The sequence below is a fragment of the Rhinatrema bivittatum genome, chromosome 4, assembly GCF_901001135.1.
Source record: "Rhinatrema bivittatum chromosome 4, aRhiBiv1.1, whole genome shotgun sequence".
Classification (NCBI taxonomy): Eukaryota; Metazoa; Chordata; class Amphibia; order Gymnophiona; family Rhinatrematidae; genus Rhinatrema; species Rhinatrema bivittatum.
The window spans coordinates 384201825-384223807 of NC_042618.1; the positions used below are offsets into that span (position 1 = coordinate 384201825).

Consider the following 21983-nt stretch of genomic DNA (forward strand, 5'->3'; position numbering starts at 1 on the left):
GTTGGTTCCTGTACCATGCCTCATCCTATCTTGTTTTTTCCAGCTTTCCTTGTCCAGCCTGTCTCATCTAGTCTCGTGTGTCACAGCCACCCTTGACTTGATTCTCTGGATCTTGACCTCTTGCTTGGACCTGATGATGGTCTGCTGCCTGGACCTGACCACTCTAGTCAGCTACCTGCTCTGACCTTGGCCTGTTCCTGACTCTTGTTAGTCTGCTGCCTGGTATGACTTTGGAATTTAGCTGTCTTTACTGCTGTAGGGACTAGCTTAAGTCATGCCAGCCGCCAGAGCCCAAGGGCTCTACCTGTGGGGGAGGCGGCTGCTAAAGGTGAAGCTCCAGGCTGTCTGCTAGGGCATATTCACCAGCTGCCAGCATAGGCCTTGTGGGTTCACACTCAAGGCTGCGCCAACTATGCCGCAGCACAAAGGGCTCATACATCCACTACCTTTCAGTTTGCTCAGGACATCCTAGCTTGGGCCCCCTGTCCCCCCCGTCCCCCGTGAGCATGACCCACTACTGGGGAACTTGGGAAGTTTCCTGAGGGGATGTCTGCTGATATTTAATGAACCCAGATGGACACCCTCATGGCCACTGAACTACTCCATATTTGGTAAGGGTCTAGGATTGTAGGTAAAGATACAGTTCACTTTTGGATGCTTGCAGCTAAACTCCAATGGGGCGATGACAGCCTGATCACCATCTTTCATCAAGGATTGTCAGAATCAAAGACAAACTAGCTGGACTTGATCTACCTGACGTCCTAGAGGGCCTGATCAGCTTGGCCATATGCAAAGGTTTGGAGGGCATAGTTCTACACTGAATGATCTGGTGAAACTGGTCATGGACATATGCTGGTTATAAAATTCCCCCCACTTATGTGGCTCATGCCCAGATGTATACAGTTATCATGCCCAGTTGCAAAATAGGGCGCACACACATACGTACCCAGGCTATTTTATAACATATCTGCATATATACATGTTCTTTTTCACTCAACGCACAATTAAACTCTGGAATTTGTTGCCAGGGGATGTAGTTAGTGAGATGGGTTTAAAAAAGGATTGGATAAGTTCTTGGAGGAGAAGTCCATTAACTGCTATTAATTAAGTTAACTTAGAAAATAGCCACTGCTATTACTAGCAACAGTAACATGGAATAGACTTAGTTTTTGGGTACTTGCCAGGTTCTTATGGCCTGGATTGGCCACTGTTGGAAACAGGATGCTGGGCTTGATGGACCCTTTGTCTGACCTACTATGGCATGTTCTTATGTCCAGAACTCAGTACATGAGTCCCATGAATCTGGCCAGTGGGTTTAGCTACTAATCTGTCTCCTACAGCTAATAATCTGTCTCCCATACTTCCCCTAGAATCAAAAGGTTAAAAATGTCGAGCTCCTTGTAAATTTGTAATACAATAGGTATAAATGCATTTTATCTAGTTATCAATTATGTTTTACTTTTACACCTTTTATTGAAGTGACATTTCTCTTTAGAATTTTAGAACTCAAAATATGTAACATTTGTATGTAATAAACAACTTCAGTAATACATAAATTATTAGCATGTGACAACTCAGCTGCTAACCTAATATACATAGATGATAGCAGTAGATCTACCATATTACTATCGGGGGTGGGGGGATGAGTAGCTGGTGCAAGTGCATCTTAGTGGTACCGGAGTAGCCCAACCAGCCTGAGCTTATGTGGTTCTCATACAGTATGGGAACCACATGATCAAATTGATGCAATCATTTGGGTCCCATCTTCTCTGGAAGTCATCGGATACTGAAGGGAGTCCTCCATCCACCTGAGACACATGGGGATAACATGTACGGTGTGGCAGATTCTACCATAGAAAGCTTGCTGGGCAGACTGGATGGACCATATAGTCTTTTTCTTCCATCATTACTATGTTATATACTACTATGGAGAAGGGGTAGGGGGACAAATGATCATTACTCTGCCACTGGTAGATGAGGACCAAATTGCCCCCCTCCCCCCCGTGCTGGTCACTTGTCTGTCTTGCTTTACCTAAGGCTATGCATCTGTCAGGTTTGACTGCCTGTATGATGATTTCTCCTTATCCAAGTCAAATATTTCAAATATTTTTGTCATTTCGCTTTGGATCCTCATCTATCCAAACTGATAGGGTATCAAGTTCCCATATTTAAACCAACATTCTCCTATTCCCCAATGTCATTTACCTAGCTTCTCAAGTCTTGTTCTTACCATTGCTCTTGGTTTTTTAAAACTTGGTAATGACTCCTCTCAGTTTTAATTTTTATAGCTTTTCTTCACATTACTCTGCATTCCTTACTTTTGTAAAGGAAAAAAATTGACCTATGGACATTTTGATAAGAGATTGGCTTCACTTATTATCTGGCATGCTTCAGTGTCATGCTGTCTCTTATTTTTCCATCAGCATGTGCAAGCATTAAGGCCCTGATGTAATAGTGTGTTCAGCTCTCTGCACATTTTTGTGCATATAACGTTACTCCCAATTTAATGAGTTTTACTTGTATTAATATGCATATTTTTTGTGTTAAACTGTATGCACAATGAATGCTCCTCTGTGCAAATTCCATGCCAATGTAGCAAGAAGTTCTGCGTGCAGAAAATGTGGTTCCTAAATGGGAGTACCACTTAGTGCCTTCGCATGGAAATCCCATGCAAATGAGGACACTAAGCAGTACTCTGATTCATTTGGTCAGTGCGCCTTTCTTAGTGCTGGAAACTTAATCCCTAGATCAGAGTTGAAGTTAAGATTCCAGTGCTACTGCGCTGGCACTTTAAACCCTTTAAAAATTGGGGTGAAAAAAGTCCAGAAAATTATCTGAGTAAATGATGACATCCACCGCCACTTATTCAAATAAATCAGTACTTATCCGGGTAAATAGCGGCTGCTGCCTTTTACCTGGATAAGTTTGTACTCATCCAGATAAGTTGCGGTGGCCTGTCAGGGAGTGCCTTAGAAGCCGGAGGGGAAAGCTGATGGAGGTGGAGTTGTGAGGAAAATGCTTGGAAGTAGGAAAAGAAGCTGCAAGGAACATAGAGGTAAGGTGTCGAGAGTGACTAGAAGAAATGGAAGAGATGAGAAAAGTGAAAATAAAGGAAAAGCAAAACTAGATATAGCAAAATAAAAAAACAAACAAGAGAAGCCAAAAAAATGAGAAACCTTTCTTGGCACCTAAAAATGTTTAACTGGTTTCTTAAGTATTCTTTTTTTTTTTTTATAATTTAATCTTTATTGATTTTTAGTTTAATAAACAAGAAATTTTCATTGTTCTACATATTTCACCCAGGTTACCAAAGAAATACTACAATTTTTCATTCAGCCAAGTAAATGGTACAAGAAACAATTTTAAATGTTACCTGGATTATGTACATTGATTTAATATAATATAAAGAAATACTGGGAGATCAAGGGTGATTATAGCAGATATATTAAGGAAAATAAAATTAACAAAGAAATTCACCCATTTGTACTGTGAGTTACACCAACTTATTATTCTTATTTCCAACTACTTTAGGATTTACTAAGATTGCACAGGGGTATCTAGATGTTTCCGTAATTGTTCCGGGTCTGCAAATATAAACTTTGCATCACCACGAGATATTAAACGACAGGGAAAACGCAATAAAAAAACGTTCTCCCCTCTCTACTACTTCTTTCCTCATTTCTAAGAATTTTTTTCGCTTAATTTGCGTTATCCTAGCTATGACTGGGAATATACGTATTGGCTGGCCAAAGAATTTCACATTCTGAGATCTAAAATACAATTTTAATACATTATCTCTTTCTATCCTAGAGGAAAATTGAACAATTAGTGTTGCTCGTAGGGAAATGTCCATCTCGAATGACTTTTCTAAAAAGTTTATAATGTCCAAAGTTTCTTCCTCTGGTACTTCTTGATTTTCTTCCCGCTTTAATTTTCCCTTCTCACGAGCTCGCTGCTCTTGATAATATGCAGTTACTATTACTGGAATATTTTCCGATGGTAACTTTAATATGTTTACAAAATAACTTCTTAACAAATCCAAAGGTGTTTGTAGTTTCGTTTTTGGGAAGTTTAGAAGACGTAGATTTGCTCTTTTTGATATATTTTCCTGGAATTCCAATTTACTTTGAATCAATTTCTCCGATCTTATAAGATTTCCTTGTATTTTTTCTATCCCTTCCACCTTATCTTCCAACGTTACCACTCTTTTCTCAACCATGCTCATCTTTTCTTCCACTTTAATAGTTTTGTTCATAGCTTCTTTCACAGTTAGCGTTAATGCATTTATCAAATTTTTTTTTTTTTTTTGTATCACAATCAAGATGTTTTTTTATTTCCTCCAACGAAGGAGCTAATGTAGAAGTAGTATTGAGGAGAGAAATGTTGCTCATTGCAACTCCTACCTCCGAAAGTCCTTCGCCGCTAAGCTTGAGCTCTCCTGGGCCCTGCTGTTGTTGGGCCTCTTTCTCACGCTTCCTGGAGCCCGGTTCCTCCGGACTCGCCGAGGAGAAATCCCCATCTCCTCTCTGGATAGCGTTCTCTAAGTCAGTTGTTCTCTTTGGCGGGTCTGGAATTGTTGGACATCCCGGGCTTAGAGATGTCTCGAAGGACAGGGGGCTATGCTGCTGCTCCAACACGGCCCCAGCGTCCAGAACATCCGGGTCCAAAGATGGCGTTTGTGCGAAAGCAGCTTCAATCCTCATCTGTCTCAAAGAATCAGTAGAGGTAATTTCTCACACCCGAGCCTCCCTCTTAGTATGCGGCATTTTCACAAGGAAAATCGCCAAGAAATTACAATCAAAAGAAAATTTCTTAAGAGTTAGCTGGGAGGAAAATAGCAAGGCAAGAGCTGCGATCTGCACACCCTCCCAGTTCGGCGGCCATCTTGATCTCCCGGTTTCTTAAGTATTCTAAATATTTTTCCATTCCTGTCAGTATATGTAAATTGCTAATGCACGTTCATTGTAGTTTTCCTGGCTAGCTAATAAGATAGGTTTGGGAATCACTGCCTTAAGTAGTTTTAATAGTAGAAATCTTTGTAATTTTAATAGCTATTTTTATCTATTACAGCATGTTGCATAAAACTTGAGATTTTTCAGGTTAAAGATGGTTGTGGAGCTGCTAAAGTGCAGATGATCTGAATGATAAGTATTTGGCAGTGCAGTACTTCAGCCTACCAAAAGCAGCATTTTGCATCTGAAGATGAGATCTTTCATTCTTGTTCTATATATATATATATATATATATATATATATATATATATATATATACACAATGTATGATTAAATGTTTTTTTTTTAAATTGTCCAATTTTGGATATAAATTGATGTGTTCTGCCATGCAGAGGGAACCGGATCTGATTCCTGCTGCAGGTCCCCTGCTTTACTGTTCTGCCAGGGCTAGGAATGCTGTGCAGGCAACATTCACAGCTCTGGGTACGAGAGGAAGAGTCATGGTCATCGTACAGTGGTGACACCTAGTGGCTGGATATAGGGCCCATGATTGAAGGGTTCTGGAAGATGCATGGCCACTGGCTGAGAAGCATTATGTAGAAAGGAATACAAAATGAGGGGGAGGATAATTCCTATGTAGTTGCAAATTGTGATTTTGATGAAGTTGGAAATCCTAAAGGTGTGGAAGGAAAGGTGCCCTTGCTTTACCTGCTTTCCTCTGCCCCAGTTTAAAGAAGTAAAACTATTTAATGTAATGCTTTAATTATAGGAAAGAATGTTGGCTAGTAATGTCTTGTAACTAGTACTTCCCATTAGAACTTTCTTGGTAGTTTCCTTTCCTACTATAATGAAACTTGGCTTACTGTAGAAAACAACTTGCTTGCCCTAACTACACTCTTGGAAACGGGAGGAAGTTGATGCCAGGGAATGTAAACAAATTAAATAAAATTAGAGGAACAATAGGCAAGGTATGGTCCTGATGTCTAAGAGCATTAACAGCAATTGGCTATCACCACTTCTGCACCCTTCCAACTGAGGAACATTTTGTTGGTTAAAGACAGTGTGGGAAGACTTTTTATGCTGATGAGAGGAATCAAAGCAGTGAAGAGATTGGTGTGAGTAAGATCTCTATCCTGCCTCTCACCTATTCACACCTTTTCCTGCTTTTCTTCTCTTGTAGCTTTTCTCAATCATGCCTGTAACCCACCTGGTTTTAGTTCTTTATATTTTGCCGTAAGTAAGCAAGGATAAATTAGCCCTGCTGACTGGGACGTCCTCCGGTCGGCCAGGTGGCAGAGCTTCTCTTAGCAGATAGAGTTTTGAGCGAGTGTGTCTGTGTGTGAGTTCCTGCACAGCCCGGTCTGCCTCGGTTCTTTTTCTTCCACGCTGCTGGTTGCACGCAGAGCTCAAGCTCTCTCTTCGCTCCTGATGTGAAAGAAAAAAAACCCACCGGAATCATGCTGCGGCCACCTGGCTTTAAATTTTGCCAGTGCAGCAAGATCATGTCCACAACTGATGGCGTCAGCGATGTTACCTCTGCCTTGGTCCGGACAATGATCAGGCCACATGCAGGGACTGCGGCTGCATGTCCCCTTGGGCCCAGTGTCAGCGGGCTGCAAAATTGAAGGAAGCGGCGTCTGGCTCCTATGCCCCCCCCCCCCCCCCCCCACAGGTCTGCACAGTCATCACCGGGACCCAGCCAGGCATCTAAGCACAGGAGAGCCTCTTCCGTCGGGCCTTAGGGTCCCCCTGGCCTACCACCAAAGCGGGCTCCCCTTGCCTTCGATGCAGGGAGCTTTGGGAGATGCATCACTGTTGCCCATGCAGCCACCAGCACCAGCGAGCGTCAGAGGATCGGCGCACCACGCACAGATGTCTGTGTGTTGAAGCATGCCTCCAAACACAAGAAGGTATCACACAAGACAACACTGACTCCACTGATGCAGATGTCTTCCAGGAGGCCTGCACCATCCATGTGTCCAGTGCGCTTATCCCCAGCAGGGATAAGTGCACAAAAGACCAGTCCGACCAGACACCCCTCCTGGACCCGATAGCTTCCGACCGGAGCCTACCTCTGAAGATGACTCCACTGGATCCTCAAGATCTTCTCAGGCTTGTCCTCAGCCTCCAGGCACAGAAGCCCTACTTTGCGTCTCCAGGAGCCTTTAACCAAGCGGGACAAGTGGCCCCTTGCAGAAGTTGCGATGGGACATCATCTGTGGGGTCCGGACTTTGATATTCTTCTAGTGACGTAGCCACCATGGGGCACCCCAAGAGTCCGCCACCTGCCTGCCAGGACACCCTGACATCACAGGTCATGTCGCAGAACTCTGTGATCTTATCCAGTTCCTCTCGACAGTGGAACAACAAGACAAGTGCTCCAGAATATGATTGCTGGACTACCTCCTCCTTCTCTGCTGAGCGGGACTGGCGACGGCATCTGACAGAGTCCATGTCAGTGCCATTGCAGCCTACCATCACCTACACATTGGTGCACCGGTTTCGTACCACACATTAATCTCCTGATTCATGAAGGGTATCCTGCAACTGTGACCACCCATCCACAAACCTCCGGTCACATGGGACCTTAACGTGGTTCTGGAACAATTAATGCTGCCGCTCTTTGAACCTCTGGACAATTGCAGCCATGATAACTCTCCTGGAAAGTGCTCTTCCTTGTCACCCTCACCTCGGCACAGCATGTCAGTAAATTACAGGCACTGGTTCACTACCCCCGTACCTGGAATTCTACCACAACAAAGTGATGCAACATATGCACTGGTGTTCCTTCCCAAAGTGGTCTCTGTTTTCCATCTCACCAGACCATCACTCTGCCAACCTTCTATCTGAAGACGCACAAAAATGATAGTGAACGACGGCTTCGCACATTGGACTGTAAACGCACGCTAGCTTATTATAAGCGTTGGACTCACTCTGATCAGAGAGCCTCCCAGCTTTTCTTCTCCTTCAATCCGAATGCCCCAGGGCTTCTGGTTTCCAAGAGAACCCTTTCATCCTGGATTTCGAATAGTATATAGTTCTGCTTCCAGAAGAGATCTGAAACCTTATCCACTTCCCCTAAGGCTCACCAGGTTCACGCCATGGCGGCTTCTATAGCTGCCCATTCTGGACATTTGCAAGGCTGCAACCTGGTCATTGCTAGATACCTTCACGTCTCATTACTGCCTTGACAGACAGATGGCAGCAGGCACGGACATGGGTAGAACCATCCTTAGATCAAGCATTGCTTAAAGAGACTGTCTGCCTCACCCAGAACTGTCTTGAGCGCTTCTCACAGAGGCAATACCTGCCCAAGGACTCTCCGTGCTCAACAAGATCAGCTGGGGACTCCCAGACAGCAGGAATAATTCATCCCTGCTTATCTACAACAAAAAAGCAAGTTTGAGCTTTTCTGCACTTCAAAGCAGATACTATAGGTATGTATCCCTAGAGGGTTTATAATCTAAGGGGGTCATTTTTCAAATCATGATGGGCTGTTATCACATGTGATAATGCCCTAATGCACGCGAAAACTACCGCGTCGTGATATTAAAATGTAAAAGGGGAGGAGTTTGGGCAGGATTTAGTAAAATGAGGGGCCAGTAGTGCTGCAGGCGATTGTCTCTCGCATTATCGCCGGCAGTAGCGCCAGAAATACACCTTTTTACTGGCACTACAGGGCAAAAGTATTCAGTGCGGCCACAACCGCAACGTGCGATACTGCACCACTGTGATGCGGTTGGCTGCACACTCATACCCCCCTCCCCCGCCCCTTTTTTGGCTGCAGGCGATCGTGCTGTGAGTTGTATGGGATATGTTAGTTTATTTATTTAAGACATTTCTATACCGTCTTTAACTAACAATATAAAATTGACCAAAACGGTTTACAATGGTATTAAAATAAATCACATCATAGTTAGAGGTAACTATTGGTTGAAGTTAGAAACAGATATTTTATTATAGGTTGTACCTCGTGTGAGCCAATTTTCCTGTGCTCTCAACTTTTGAACTAACCTGAAACATTCTTTTAACCAGGCCTGCCTTTGCATAAGTTCCCAGATTGTAGTACAGGAAGAAATACTTCATTTCTGATTACTTGGGTCAAAATATATCAAAGGGTAGAGAAAGTCTGGTGTTCTAGGCAGGGGATATTCTCTTTTTTTTTTTTATTTTGGTGGGGTGTGACAATGAAGGAGGAAGAATATGTATTTATACGTTTACCAAATTAAGAGCCTGGATTCATCAAGATATTTTCCCATAGACGTACAGAATGAGAGAAAAGCCTTAAAAACACCTTACTGCCTGATTCACTAATTTTTTTTCCCAAGACATCTATTCATACTAGCTGAGTTTTTTTTAATTAGCTGAAAAATGGCTTTGTAATGAATGGCTTTAGCATTTTGAATCCTTTTCTTAACAGGAAAATACCATTTAACTGAAAAATGGCACTAATTCCAGATAGTTGAAATATGCGAAGCTCAGGCTTCACACAAATAACTTAATTCCTTTTGCATCCATGTCCTTACTCTTACTGATTTTGAAGTGAAGAAACTGTGTGAGAGATGGTTTTATACTTTATCTGCATCAAATAGTATCAATTCCGCATCTTCCATAAGAAGCTATGGTACTTGTTCTGTTTTCTTTTTTGTTTCTCTTGTCTTTATATTCCATTGCATTCTTATTCCTGTCTCTTGCAGTGGGTACAGCTGGTGAACTGAGCATGCATCGAGTAACTTGCAATTCTAGTTGTGGTCCCATAAATCGCACTTTAGAACAGATGGATAATGGAGACTGGGGTTATATGGTAAGTGACCTGGTGCAGATGTGCATGCACATGGCAGTATAGTGGCTGCTCATATTTGATTTTGTAGCAAAATTCAAGCAATCAAATCTGCAAATGTCATTAAACTCAGTGTGAAATCGGTGCAGCACATCCATTTTCCATTCCAGTTTATCTATATTTTGTTTTCAAAAAAATGAATTCATAAATTGTATCAAATGATATTTCTGAGACTTTCAGTTGATAAGCAGGCTGAATTAGCCATGCTCTCTGGGTGATGTCATCAGACAATGCTTATACAGATTCTCTCTCTGACTTAAGAGCTTTGCTCTGCTGTGCCTGCACAGCATCAGTCTCCTCTCTCTCATTTTTTTTTCTGCACTTTGACAGACATTTTTTTTTTTCTCGTTTCCTCGTACTAAAAATATATTTTTCTATTTGTGCTAGCAAACCCACAAAAGCACTTTTTAGTGCTACTCATGATGTCCAAGAAACCAGGCTTCAAGTACTGTCAGTGAAGACACATGTCACTGATGATCATAATTATTTGTCTGGGTCTGAACTACGATCAGGCCTTGTGCCATGACTGAGGTCGAATGTTGCTACAGGTCTAAAGGCAGAGAGCAGCAAAAATTGCCTCCCTGAAGGACAAGAACGGGACATCTTTGGCATCTGGCAGTTATGCGCCATCTCCAAGACACTTGGCGCACTTTTCGCCAGCCCAAAGCAGCACCACCAAGACATGCAAAGAAGATCAGTCTCCATGGAACCACAAGTAGCGTCCAAACATAAAATCAAGCCACTTATCCATCAGGCACCCAAGTCGTTATCGGGGATGAATGGGGCTTTGGGGGGGGGGGGGGGAGATGCAGCAGCACCTAACAAACCCAAGCCAAAACCTGTGGAACACCTGCACCAAGTGTCAAGGGTGGAAGTATTATTGGCGTCGAATGGATCTGCGCTGACCACAGCACAAACTGAGAAACTCATCGATGCAGGCATCCCACATCAAGAGCTGCGTTGCTCTAATACCGCCTCTCAACACATCGATGCAAAGAGTGGTACAAGTGACTGTGCAATCTTTCGTCGTCTCGATGCACGCCCAAACAGGATTGATGCAAATACGTGACGCAAGTGTGCTGGTGCTAAAACCTCAAAAATGTCAGAAGCACATGGCTCGACATGCAGCTTCCTTGACGCAGACCGTTCCAAGTCAGGATAGTCATAAAGCTGCCTTTTCAAGCCAATCTGAATAGATCCTCTCGACTCGAACCCCAAGGAACAAAAGGAGAAGAGAAGACACTTCCAGATCTCTTCACCAAAGACAAGATCTAGATCCAATTCTGGACATCTCATTTCATCTGCCTTGGACTTCTTCCAAGCCTCTCTCAATAAGTTCCTCCTCCTTCTTGTGAGGAGTAGGTGCTAGTCTACTCTGACCTCCTTAACATTCCCACGATAGGTATTACAACCTCCAGGAGGAGCTTTCCCCAAGGAACAAATGAACCACCTTTAGAGGTTCAAAGGATAAGGTCCAGCCACCTTCAGACATTGGAGGCTGTATGTCCGCATGGTAGACTATCTTATTTATTTATTTAAAGACTTTTATATACCGAAGATCATGTAATAGTACATATCGCTTCGGTTTACAGATAACCAGCAATAGAATTACCATGTACATAGAACAATAAACAATCAACAGTGTACATTAATAAATAAGGAATACATTAAACATGGAGTATTACGCATTAAAAAACGTTAAATTTGAAACGGTAAACAATTAATGAATAAGGTATACATTGAACATGGCGTATTATGCAAGTAAAAACATTAATTTGTATGGTGCAGTATAGGTAGTGTGGCGCTTTATTGGTAGCATGGGAATTTAAGTGAAAGCTTCGGTAAAGAGCCAGGTCTTCAGTTTCTTCTTGAATGTCCGCAGGCATGGTTCTAAGTACAGGTCCGAAGGCAGATTGTTCCAGTGAATAGGGCCAGCTATTGAGAAGGCACGTTTCTTCATTGATGACTTAGCAGGGGGTACATAAAGGGTGCCTAGATACGTTGTTCTAATGGGTCTGGAGGCTGATTGAGATCTAAGAGGGCAATTTAATTCGAGTGTGGTTTGTGAGTGGATGGTTTTGTGTATTATAGTTAGCACTTTGTATATAATTCTGAACTTATTGGGGAGCCAGTGTGGCTAAGTATAGGAGTGATGTGTTCACCTCTGCCAGTATTGGTTAGGAACCTGGCTGCGGAGTTCTGTAGCATTTGTAATGGCTTTGTCGTGACTTCAGGAAGGCTGATTAGAATGGAGTTGCAGTAGTCGATTTTTGAAAGGAGAACTAGATTGGAGGACATTATTCTGATGTTTCTTTAGAAAGGGAACAAACTGTTCCCTCAGGGTCTCCATTAAGCTGCCTACACCAAGCCATGGAGCAAATTTCATCTTTCATCAGAAACCTCTTCTCCTTACACCCAGAGGTTCCACCCCCCCCCCTCTCTGTACATTACTGGAGAAGAGAATCAGGAATGACCATATCCCAGCTGTCTGAGATTATCTCCAGAGAGAGACCTATATCTCTAGAACCAGACAGGCTAAAAGAGCCTCTTCTGCCACAATCGCCTCAGTTGGATCACCAGGGCTCTCCTCCAGACCAAATTTCATCCAGTTCGATAGGCATCCCATCAGATTCCCCAGAGAAGCCCCCAGATCATTCTCCACCGGAGGACCTCACCTATTCTTTCTTCATTGAAAAATTGGGCACTTTACTAAAAGTGGAGGACCGAAAAGTTGCCAGACCCCAGAGCAGAAGATTTTGGGATTCTGAAGATCCTGGAAGTTCCAGCAGAACTCTTGGCTCTTCCTTCTCACAAGTTTCTAGATTTACTGCTCTCTAAATCTTGGAGTTTCCTCACGCGAATTTTTCTGTATCCAGGAAACTGGACCTTTAAATTCCAGTTACAGAAGTCTTTAACGTATGGAGTAGTCCATCTGCCACATGCGTCAGTTGTCGTGGAGTCAGCAAGGAAGTGGGCAAAAAAGTCAGTTATACTCCTGCCCTGTCAGAAAGGGAACTCAAGCTCCTGGATGACTTTTGACAAGAAAGACTTCAGAGTACCATGTTGACCTCCCGCTTTCAGCAACATCAATTCTATATGGTTCAATCTCTGTATGAATGTTTGCAACAATTAAAGCCTTTCATTTGTTCCAAGATAGGCCAACAGACAACTCCTCGGCCTCTTTATGACCTTTGGCTATGTCCATTGCTGCCAGACATATAGCATGGTTATGGTCCAGGTCCAGCTCTATCTATAGAGCTTGGGAGGCCATTTTGAAGAGACCTTCGGTAAGGTGTCTTTCAAGTGGGTGGAGATGAAAATATTCCCCTGATGCAGGCATACAGGAGAGCCGAAATGCTGTGTCGGGACACTTATATCTGAGGAACATTCAAGCGGATACTTGGTTACAATGGAGGAATATTGAAGGGAACACTTTATGTGGTTTTATATACCGAAGTTTGGTTGGGGTACCATCATCTCGGTTTACATGATTTTGGAAGTGTAACAGTATATAATTGGTTACCATATATGACCAGGAACATATGCAGTCACCTTGGTATCAGCTATTTGGCATGTGAGTAAAATATGATGAACAGTTCTCCAGTCAGCAGGTGCAAAGTTAAGAACAATTAACATTTTTTTTTTACACAAGTCAGTATCCATATCTTGGAACAAACATTACTAGTGTTGCAAGTATTCAGTTCTTTCGACCTAAGTCGATGTTAACACTTCGGAACAGTGACAGCAAGGCAAGATAATGTCTTGTTTCTGCAAGTTACATTATGTTTCGAAATAACTTTCAATGCTAACTAGTTTATACTGCTACATGAATTAACATCTATCTGCATACGTAGTTGGTTATATTGGAGGAGTACAACTGCAGCATGGCAGTATTATGATGGCAATTGCCGACGGAAGGTGACTGAGACTATTTTTGAAAAGCAAATTGTGAGCCACCATATTGGGAAAGATTAGGATGGTTGAAATATCGAACAATGAGGCATAGTGGTCAATAGCCACTATTTCAATCATTGGAGCATGGAAAAGTTTCCTCACTGGCGTTTTTATAGTACAAGCTTGCTTGTTTTTAGTGGTCATCCTTCCTGTTTTTGGAAATATGATTGTTTATACTCCATAAGTTAAGTATCAGCCAGCTTGAAACTATTTAATAACTGCAAAATGCTTTCTAATGATAATACCAAGGGTCTCCTGTAACCATTGTCTACATGCTGTTAGCACTACATAGGAAGATTATTATTGTTGTTTTTAATTATTGGAAGTATAATTTATTGAATGAATGAGGTGGATGTGTGGTGTGAATGTTAGGGATTTTGTATAGGTTTTTTATGTATTGGGATAATGTGAAAAATGAATTTAGTGAATTTTTGGCCTCAATTTCATTTTGCTATAATTTTTTGAAATGAAATACATGATGTGATATTATGAATACATTAGATATATTAAAGATAGTATTTAAAGGTATAGATTGTGTTTACTGAAACTGTTCGTTTGGTATAGTATTGTGGTTTTATTTATTTATTTATTTAAAGGCTTTTAAAGGCTTTTATATACCGGAGTTCATGCACTTGTGCATACCACTTCGGTTTACACAGAACAAGGAACAGAAAATTACATCAAACAGATTGAACAATTAAACAAATATACAATTACATCCAACAATTGGGTATAAATAACATGGCTAACTTAGTAGGAACTTAGAGTTTGAGGTAAAGGAGAGAAATAGTACCAAGTGGTAACAGAACAATGTTAATAGCTAAATAATAAATATAAATAGTAAATACAAATTCTTATAATAAATACAGGTGTTTACAGATTACAGTCTTCATGAAAAGTTTACGTCTACAGAATAGGGTTAAGTAAATAAGAACTGGCGGTTATTTCTATAGGAGTGAAGACTTCAAAAACTGAGGTTACATCTGGATTAAGAGGTATTGGTGTAGCATGCTCAAATATTTAATGATTTGGAATTGTGAGACCAAGGATAAAAATTAGGAGTTGTTTGATATGATTATAAAAGCGAGAATGATTCAAGTTCTGGGATGTGGTTCTGAGCTAGACCTTTAAGTGTAGGCTTTTGTAAAGAGCCAGATCTTGAGTTTCTTTTTGAATGTTAGAGTACACGTTTCGAGGCGAATGTCCGTGGGGAGGGCATTCCAATGAAGGGGGCTGGCAGTCGAGAATGCACGTTTCTTGAGTGAGGACTTGGCTGAAGGTACGTGTAAGGTGCCTAAGTATCTGTTTCTGATTGGTCTTGAAGACTCGTGTAGGCGAAGTGGAAGGCTTAGATCTAGCGACGTTTGTGAATGGATGTTCTTGTGTGTTATAGTTAGCACTTTGAAAATGATTCTGGATCTGATGGGGAGCCAGTGTAAGTGTTTTAGTATGGGTGTTATGTGTTCACTTCTGCTGGTGTTAGTGAGAATCCTTGCGGCGGAGTTCTGCAACATTTGTAGAGGTTTTGTGGTTATGGTTGGAAGGTCTATAAGCAGAGAGTTGCAGTAATCTATCTTGGAAAATAGTATTGTTTGGAGGACTGTTCTGAAGTCCTGAAAATGCAGGAGAGGTTTCAGCTTTTTCAGAATATGTAGTTTATAGTAGCATTCTTTTGTTGTGTTCTTGACAAATTCTTTGAGGTTCAGCCTTTTGTCTAAGGTGACCCCCAGGTCTCTTACTTGAGTGGAATTGATCATTGGTGGTGAGGTTAGGTTGTTGGTAGGCTGAAGGTTCTCATCTGGAGTGATAAGCAAAAGTTCTGTTTTTGACATATTAAGTACTAGGTTAAGGCTAGATAGGAGTGAGTTTATGGACTGTAGACAATTGTTCCAGAAGTTGATGGTGCTGGAGATGGAGTCAGTGATTGGCAGCAGAATCTGAACATCGTCTGCGTATATGAAGTGTGTGACCTTAAGACTTGAGAGTAGATGACATAGGGGGAGAAGATAGATGTTAAAGAGGGTGGGGGAGAGAGAGGATCCTTGGGGAACTCCGAAAGAGGATTTGACCGGGAGGGAATCCTTGTTGCTGATTCTGACCTTGAAAGTCCTATTGTGTAGGAAGGATCTGAACCATTCCAGGGCTGATCCTGAGATGCCTATGTCTGAGAGCCGGTCTATCAGGATAGAGTGTTTTACGGTATCAAACGCAGCTGATAGGTCGAGGAGAATCAGGAGGTATGGGGTCTTTTTCTCCAGACCTACGAGGACTCTGTCAGTTAGAGAGGTTAGGAGGGATTCCGTACTAAGGGATTTGCGGAATCCGAATTGGGCTGTTGTGAGTATTTTATGCTCTTCTAGGTATTCAGATAACTGTTTGTTGACTATCCTCTCCATAAGTTTGGCTACAAATGGAAGGTTAGCTATGGGGCGAAAATTAGCTGGGTCTGTAGGGTCCAAGTTGGGTTTTTTGAGGAGAGGTTTGAGGGTGGCTAGTTTCAGGATGTCTGGTACTAGTCCTTGGGTTAGCGAGCTATTAATTATCTCTGCTAAGGGCTTCGCTATGATGTTCGGAATGGTGAGTAGGAGTTTAGAAGGGATGGAATCTGTCGGGTGAGTGGAGGGTTTCATCTTTTTGAGAGTCATTTCGATTTCAAGTGAGGAGATAGGTTCGAATGAATCTAGGTTTATGTTCTGGTTGCGTGAAGGAGTGATGATAGAAGGAGGTACTGTGTTACTGGTTGCCAGAGGGGCCATTAGCTTGAGAATTTTGTTTTCAAAAAATCGAGCAAGCTCTGTGCATCTTGATTGTGCTTGATCATCTGGGATAGTTGGTGAGGTGGGTTTTGTGAGCTCTGAGACATATGTGAACAGTGCTTTGGGATCAAAGGAAAAATTGTGAATTTTGTGGGCATAAAAATCTCTCTTTGTGCGAAGGATGTTGTTTCTGTAGTTGTGCATGAGGGTTTTGTACTCATTCAGTGTAGTGTTGGAAGGATTCCTCCGCCATGCGTGTTCTTTTTTTTCTCAATTCTAATTTGATGGTTTTTAGTTCCTGCGTGAACCATGGTTTTTTGGTTTTGCAGGCTGGGTTGATCTCTTTGGTTTTTTGAGGGCAAAGTTTTTCTGCCACCTTGTTCGTAATGTTGTGCCATGACGAGGTGGCTGTTTCTGCGTCTGAAAGGTCAAGATTGGCGAGTTCCGAAGATAGGAGAGAAGTGAGGTCCTCTCTAGAGCATGAGTTCCTGTAGTGAATTGTGGTTTTGGTGTTTGGAGATATGGGGTTGTCCTTGATACAGAGATTAGTTGTTATCATCAGGTGATCTGACCATGGGATAGGGGAGCATTGTGGTGGGGAAGATTGTGAAAGGCCTGAGTTGATGAATATAAGGTCCAGAGTGTGCCCTGCTTTGTGCGTGGGACCTTTAACAATTTGAGAGAAGCCCATAGCCTTAAAAGAAGATAGTAGCATATCGCAATTGGCGGATAAAGGGATCACGTCTGTGTGAATGTTAAAGTCTCCTAGGATGACAGCTGGGGTGTCATTTTTTAGGTGTTTGGCGATGAGTTCAATGAGTGGTGATGGATCTGAATCCAGGAGACCGGGAGGGGCATATATTAAACAAATTTGGAGCTGTTTAGAGCTGAAGAGGGCAAATTCCAGTCGAGAGGAGTGAATAGTGGTCTGTAGGGTTAGTCTGAGCTCCTTCTTTGCAGCTAAGCAAAGTCCTCCCTCTCTTTTTTTGGGTCTGGGTATGGAGTAGATGTCGTAGATGTGAATGGGTAGTTGGTTAATTAGAGGTAGGTCTGTGGGTTTCAACCATGTTTCTGTCATAGCACATATATCCGGTTGTGTGTCCTGGAGATAGTCATTGATTATGTGAGTTTTTTTTGAGATTGATTGAGCGTTAAAGAGTGTTAGAGAGAATAAGGATAGTCCGAGGAATTGGGTGAGAGGGGTTGTCATTATTGGTATCAGACGTTTGTGTTGGAAGACTGAATGGTTGGCTGGTTTTATCCGGTTGTTGTAGAGGTTTTTGATGATTGGGATAGGGAAAATGAGCATGGCTGAGGTCCCAGAAAATTGAGGCTGTACAAGCGGGTGTGTGCACAGTGCTGGAGTTGAGTGCTGGATTAGGGTGTTGGAATTGAATGCTGGAATTTAATGCAGGAGTTGAATGCAGTTGAGTGCAGGAGCTGAATGCTGGAGCTGAATGCTGGAATTTAATGCAGGAGTTGAATGCAGCTGAGTGCTGGAGCTGAGTGCTGGAGTTGAATGCTGGATAGGAAAATAATTGTTGGGATGAGTGTTGAGAGGATGGGAACTGTTTCCGCTGGAGGTCCTCGGATACGCTTGGGGCTGAAGAGATGTGAGGAGTGGCGAGGCGAGTTGTATGTGGTGATGTGAGTCCTGGGTCCTGGGGTCACAAAGGGGCTCACTAAGGGGCAAGCCCCTTAGATCACGCCCCTTCGGACGCGCGACGCCCGGCGCGCGCTCTAAAATTTAAAGGGCTTCTCTCTATCCTCTGATAGGCCGGGTGCCTTACGGTGGGTGTGTTGTCGCCAATTGCGAGGTCACGATTGGGTGTGGCACCGAGGGGATCGCGCTGAAGATGGACGCCGAGCAGCGAGTCCGGAATTTAAAGCCCCCGCTTACCGCTGACGTCGAGGTAAGGCTGGGCCAATCGTCTGCCGTCTGCTTCGTCTGTGAGGGGCGGAGCGGAGGGATCGTCCGCGTGGCCGGCGTAGGAGCCCCGGAGTGCAGGGCGTTTGTTTTAAAGGCCTTGCCCCGACGGGCTGGTTTTCTGACCTTTTTTAAATCAAACAATGCGGGGTGGTTGGGGTAGTTTTTTGTTTTGCTAGATAAACTGAAAGACACAGTATCTTAAATCAAGGAGCAGAACATGGCGGTACAATCCTTAACGTCTCTGGATTCCCTAGCCACGTCCAAGCGGTTCTACACCCAATATCGTAAGCCATAGAAACCAGTTTTCAGCCTTGGTATCAGCAGCCTCATCCGCAATCTCAACCCACACAACCTAGGGGATGTTAAAGGGACCACATAAAGCAGAAACCATCACAGCAATCTGCCTCTAAGCCCCCGCAATCTTTTTGAATCCAGCCCAGCCACGGCCTCATCCCCTAGTTGGAGGAAGACTGTCATTTTTTTTTTTTTCTCGGAATGGAAGCACATAACATTGGACAAGTGGGTCCTCAATGTCGTTCACGGGGCTTATCCGTTGAATTTCAAAATCTGTCCCATCCTCCCCCATCTCTCTGGCCCCTTAAGAGACATCTCCCATTCACCTTTGCTGGGCCAGGAGGTGCAGAATTTATTTCAGCAAAAGGCCATTCAACCAGTGACAGGTTGCTGGATTAACACCTGAATACTACTCCCAATATTTCCTCATTCCGAAACGCTCGGAGAAGATATAGGCCTATCCTGGACCTCAGATCCTTAAACAGATACTTTCAGAAAGAAAGAAATTCCAGATGATTTCCCTCAAATTGATCCTGCCTTTTATTCAGAGGAACGACTGGATGTGTTCCCTGGATCTCAAGAATACATACATGCACATTCAGATCCACCCTTCCTATTGGCAATACCTCTGCTTCCAAGTAAATTCAAAACATTACCAATACAAACTCCTCCCTTTTGGTCTTTTCTCTGCTCCCAGAGTATTCACCAAATGTCTGGTTGTGGCTCATTTATGACCTCAGGGAATCTGGTGTGTTTTGGTTTTTTTGTGTCTTCCCCCCCCCCCCCCCCCCCCCCCCCCCCCCCCCCCACCTGGATGATTGGCTGATACTTTCCTCCAACTAATGATATGGACTGACCTCCAGACGACTATCTGGAATCTTCTCATAGTTAAGTAATCGGTACTCAAACCTACTCAGATACTGCAGTTTATAGGAGCCAGGGTAAACTCTATACACTCAGGAGTGTTCCTACCAAAGGACAGGATTTTAAGGATATATTACCACCGATCAGTAGTGACAGGATATCAGGTGCTAGTGGTAGTAGGGCACATGGCAGCGGCTATTCATGTAGTTTCCAATACTCACCTACATATGAGATGCCTCCAGTGGGGTTTGAAGACTCGGTGGGCTCAATACTATCAACCACTAAATACCAGAATAACCTTGTAGAACTCCATGCAGAAAGACATAGTGGTGGTTTAAGGCTGGGGATTCCCTTCAGCAGATCCTGCACAATCTGATCCTCACCACCGATGCATCCACACAGGGCTGGGGAGCCCATCTTAGAACATAAGAAATTGCCATGCTGGGTCAGACCAAGGGTCCATCCAGCCCAGCATCCTGTTTCCAACAGAGGCCAAACCTGGCCATTACCCAAACACTAAGAAGATCCCATACTACGGATGCAATTAATAGCAGTGGCTATTCCCTAAGTAAACTTGATTGATAGCAGTTAATGGACGTCTCCTCCAAGAACTTATCCAAACCTTTTTTGAACCCAGCTACACTAACTGCACTAACCACATCCTCTGGCAACAAATTCTAGAGCTTTACTGTGCGTTGAGTGAAAATTTTTTTTTCCGATTAGTCTTAAATGTGCTACGTGCTAACTTCTTGGAATGCCCCCTAGTCCTTCTATTATTCAAAAGTGTAAACAACAGATTCACATCTACTCAAAATGCAGGGCCTTTGGACTGCAGGAGAGAAGTCCCATCAAATCAACTTCCTGAACCTCTGGGCTATGAGAAACACTATGGTCACATTCAGTGATCCACACAGACAATCAGGTTGCCATGTTCTATGTTAATAAACAAGGGGTTTGGGCTCCTGGCTTCTCTGCAGAGAGTGAGCCATCGATTGCTCGATTTATTCCTGCAAGCAATTTACCTACTCGGTGTGGCAAACATATTAACGGACCGCCTGAGCAGAGCCTTCCATCCCCACGAATGGTCCCCCGACCAAACAGTGGCCGACAGGATATTTCTACAGTGGGTTGGCTGTGGATATACCTGTTTGCTTCAGAACACTATCAAAAGCTGGCTTGATTCTGCTCCATCTATCCCAGTCATCTCAGAGATACAAGATGGCCCTTCCTCTTTATGGACAACCGGTTTACGTTTTATGTGTTTCCTCCAATGCCACTTGTATCAAGGATGGTCCAGAAAATAATTCGGGACAAGGCTTGGATGATACTCATAGCCCCTGCATGGGTGATGCAACCATGGTATGCGTATCTAGTACAGTACTCCGAAAGGCAACCAATAATCACTGGGTCAGGATCCAGATCTCTTGACTCAGGAAGAAGATTCTCTCCTTCACCCACTCCATTCTACCTTCACCTTACGGCTTGGATGTTGAACGCAAAGTTTTGCAAGACTTAGCTCTTCCAGCTTCCATTCAGGAAATTCATAGCGGTCTCAGAACGATTCATCCAAATGGAAGTGTTATGCCTCAGTGACATTCATCCCTTTCTCTTCTTCACCGAACTACTTGATCTATCTCTCAAAAGCTAGCTTAGCAATGTCTTCCATAAGAGTTCACTTGAGCGCTATAGCCAATTATCACAAGCATAAATAGTTCCTCGATTGCATCCCATCTATCTCGATTTATATGAGTTCCGTTTCATCTCCAACCTCCTGTGCCCTGGGATTTGAACATCATCCTAATAGCTCTTCTAAAGATCCTTTCGAACCACTGCAGTCAACTTCTATAAATCTGGAAGTGATTCTTCTTGTTCCTATCACCTCGACATGACAAGTGTGTGAACTTCAGGCCTTGGCGCATTTCTTACCTTACTTAAAATTCTTCCATGTAAAGGTGATGCTCAGGGTGCATCCAAAACTTTTCTCTCAAAGGTACGTTGGCTTTTCATATCAATCATGCCATCACTGTCCCTATTTATTTTTTTTTCTAAACTGCACAATAATACTCTAGGAAAAACTCTTACATACTTTGGCCTGCAAAAGGGCACTGGCATACTATAAACAGAACACAGCCATATAGACGCTCTTCACAATTATTTGTCTTTCAATCCCAACAATTTGGGAGTGGTAGTAACTAAGCAGACTCTTATCAAATTGGATTTTAGACTACATACAGTATTGCCGCATGTCAGTGCACCCACCATTAAGCAGTGCAGTTTAAGCACATTAGGTGTGGCTTTGGCGGCCTCAGTTGCACACCTCAGAAATGTTGCCGTTTTAAGGATATTTGTAAAATGGTGACATGGTCATCTATCCAATTAGCAGCCTCAGACAG

The 21983-nt window shown here is 43.0% G+C and overlaps 1 protein-coding gene across 7 annotated transcripts in view; it reads left to right on the forward strand.

The window, feature by feature from the left end:
- The window catches only part of KCTD6 (potassium channel tetramerization domain containing 6), a 35670-nt gene that overhangs the window by 1122 nt on the left and 12565 nt on the right, over positions 1-21983 (forward strand). For 4 of the 7 annotated variants that reach the window (XM_029600976.1, XM_029600972.1, XM_029600971.1 and 1 more), the window contains one exon: positions 9650-9756. The exons of 1 other annotated variant lie outside the window; for it this stretch is intronic. Coding sequence is in view for 5 of the 6 variants with exons in the window: in XM_029600972.1 (XP_029456832.1) it covers positions 9673-9756 (84 nt within the window). In the remaining variant the exon portion in view is untranslated. Of the gene's footprint in view, positions 1-9649; positions 9757-18278; positions 18416-21983 lie in introns of all 7 variants that reach the window. 2 more of the 7 variants (XM_029600974.1, XM_029600975.1) reach the window with 1 other exon arrangement.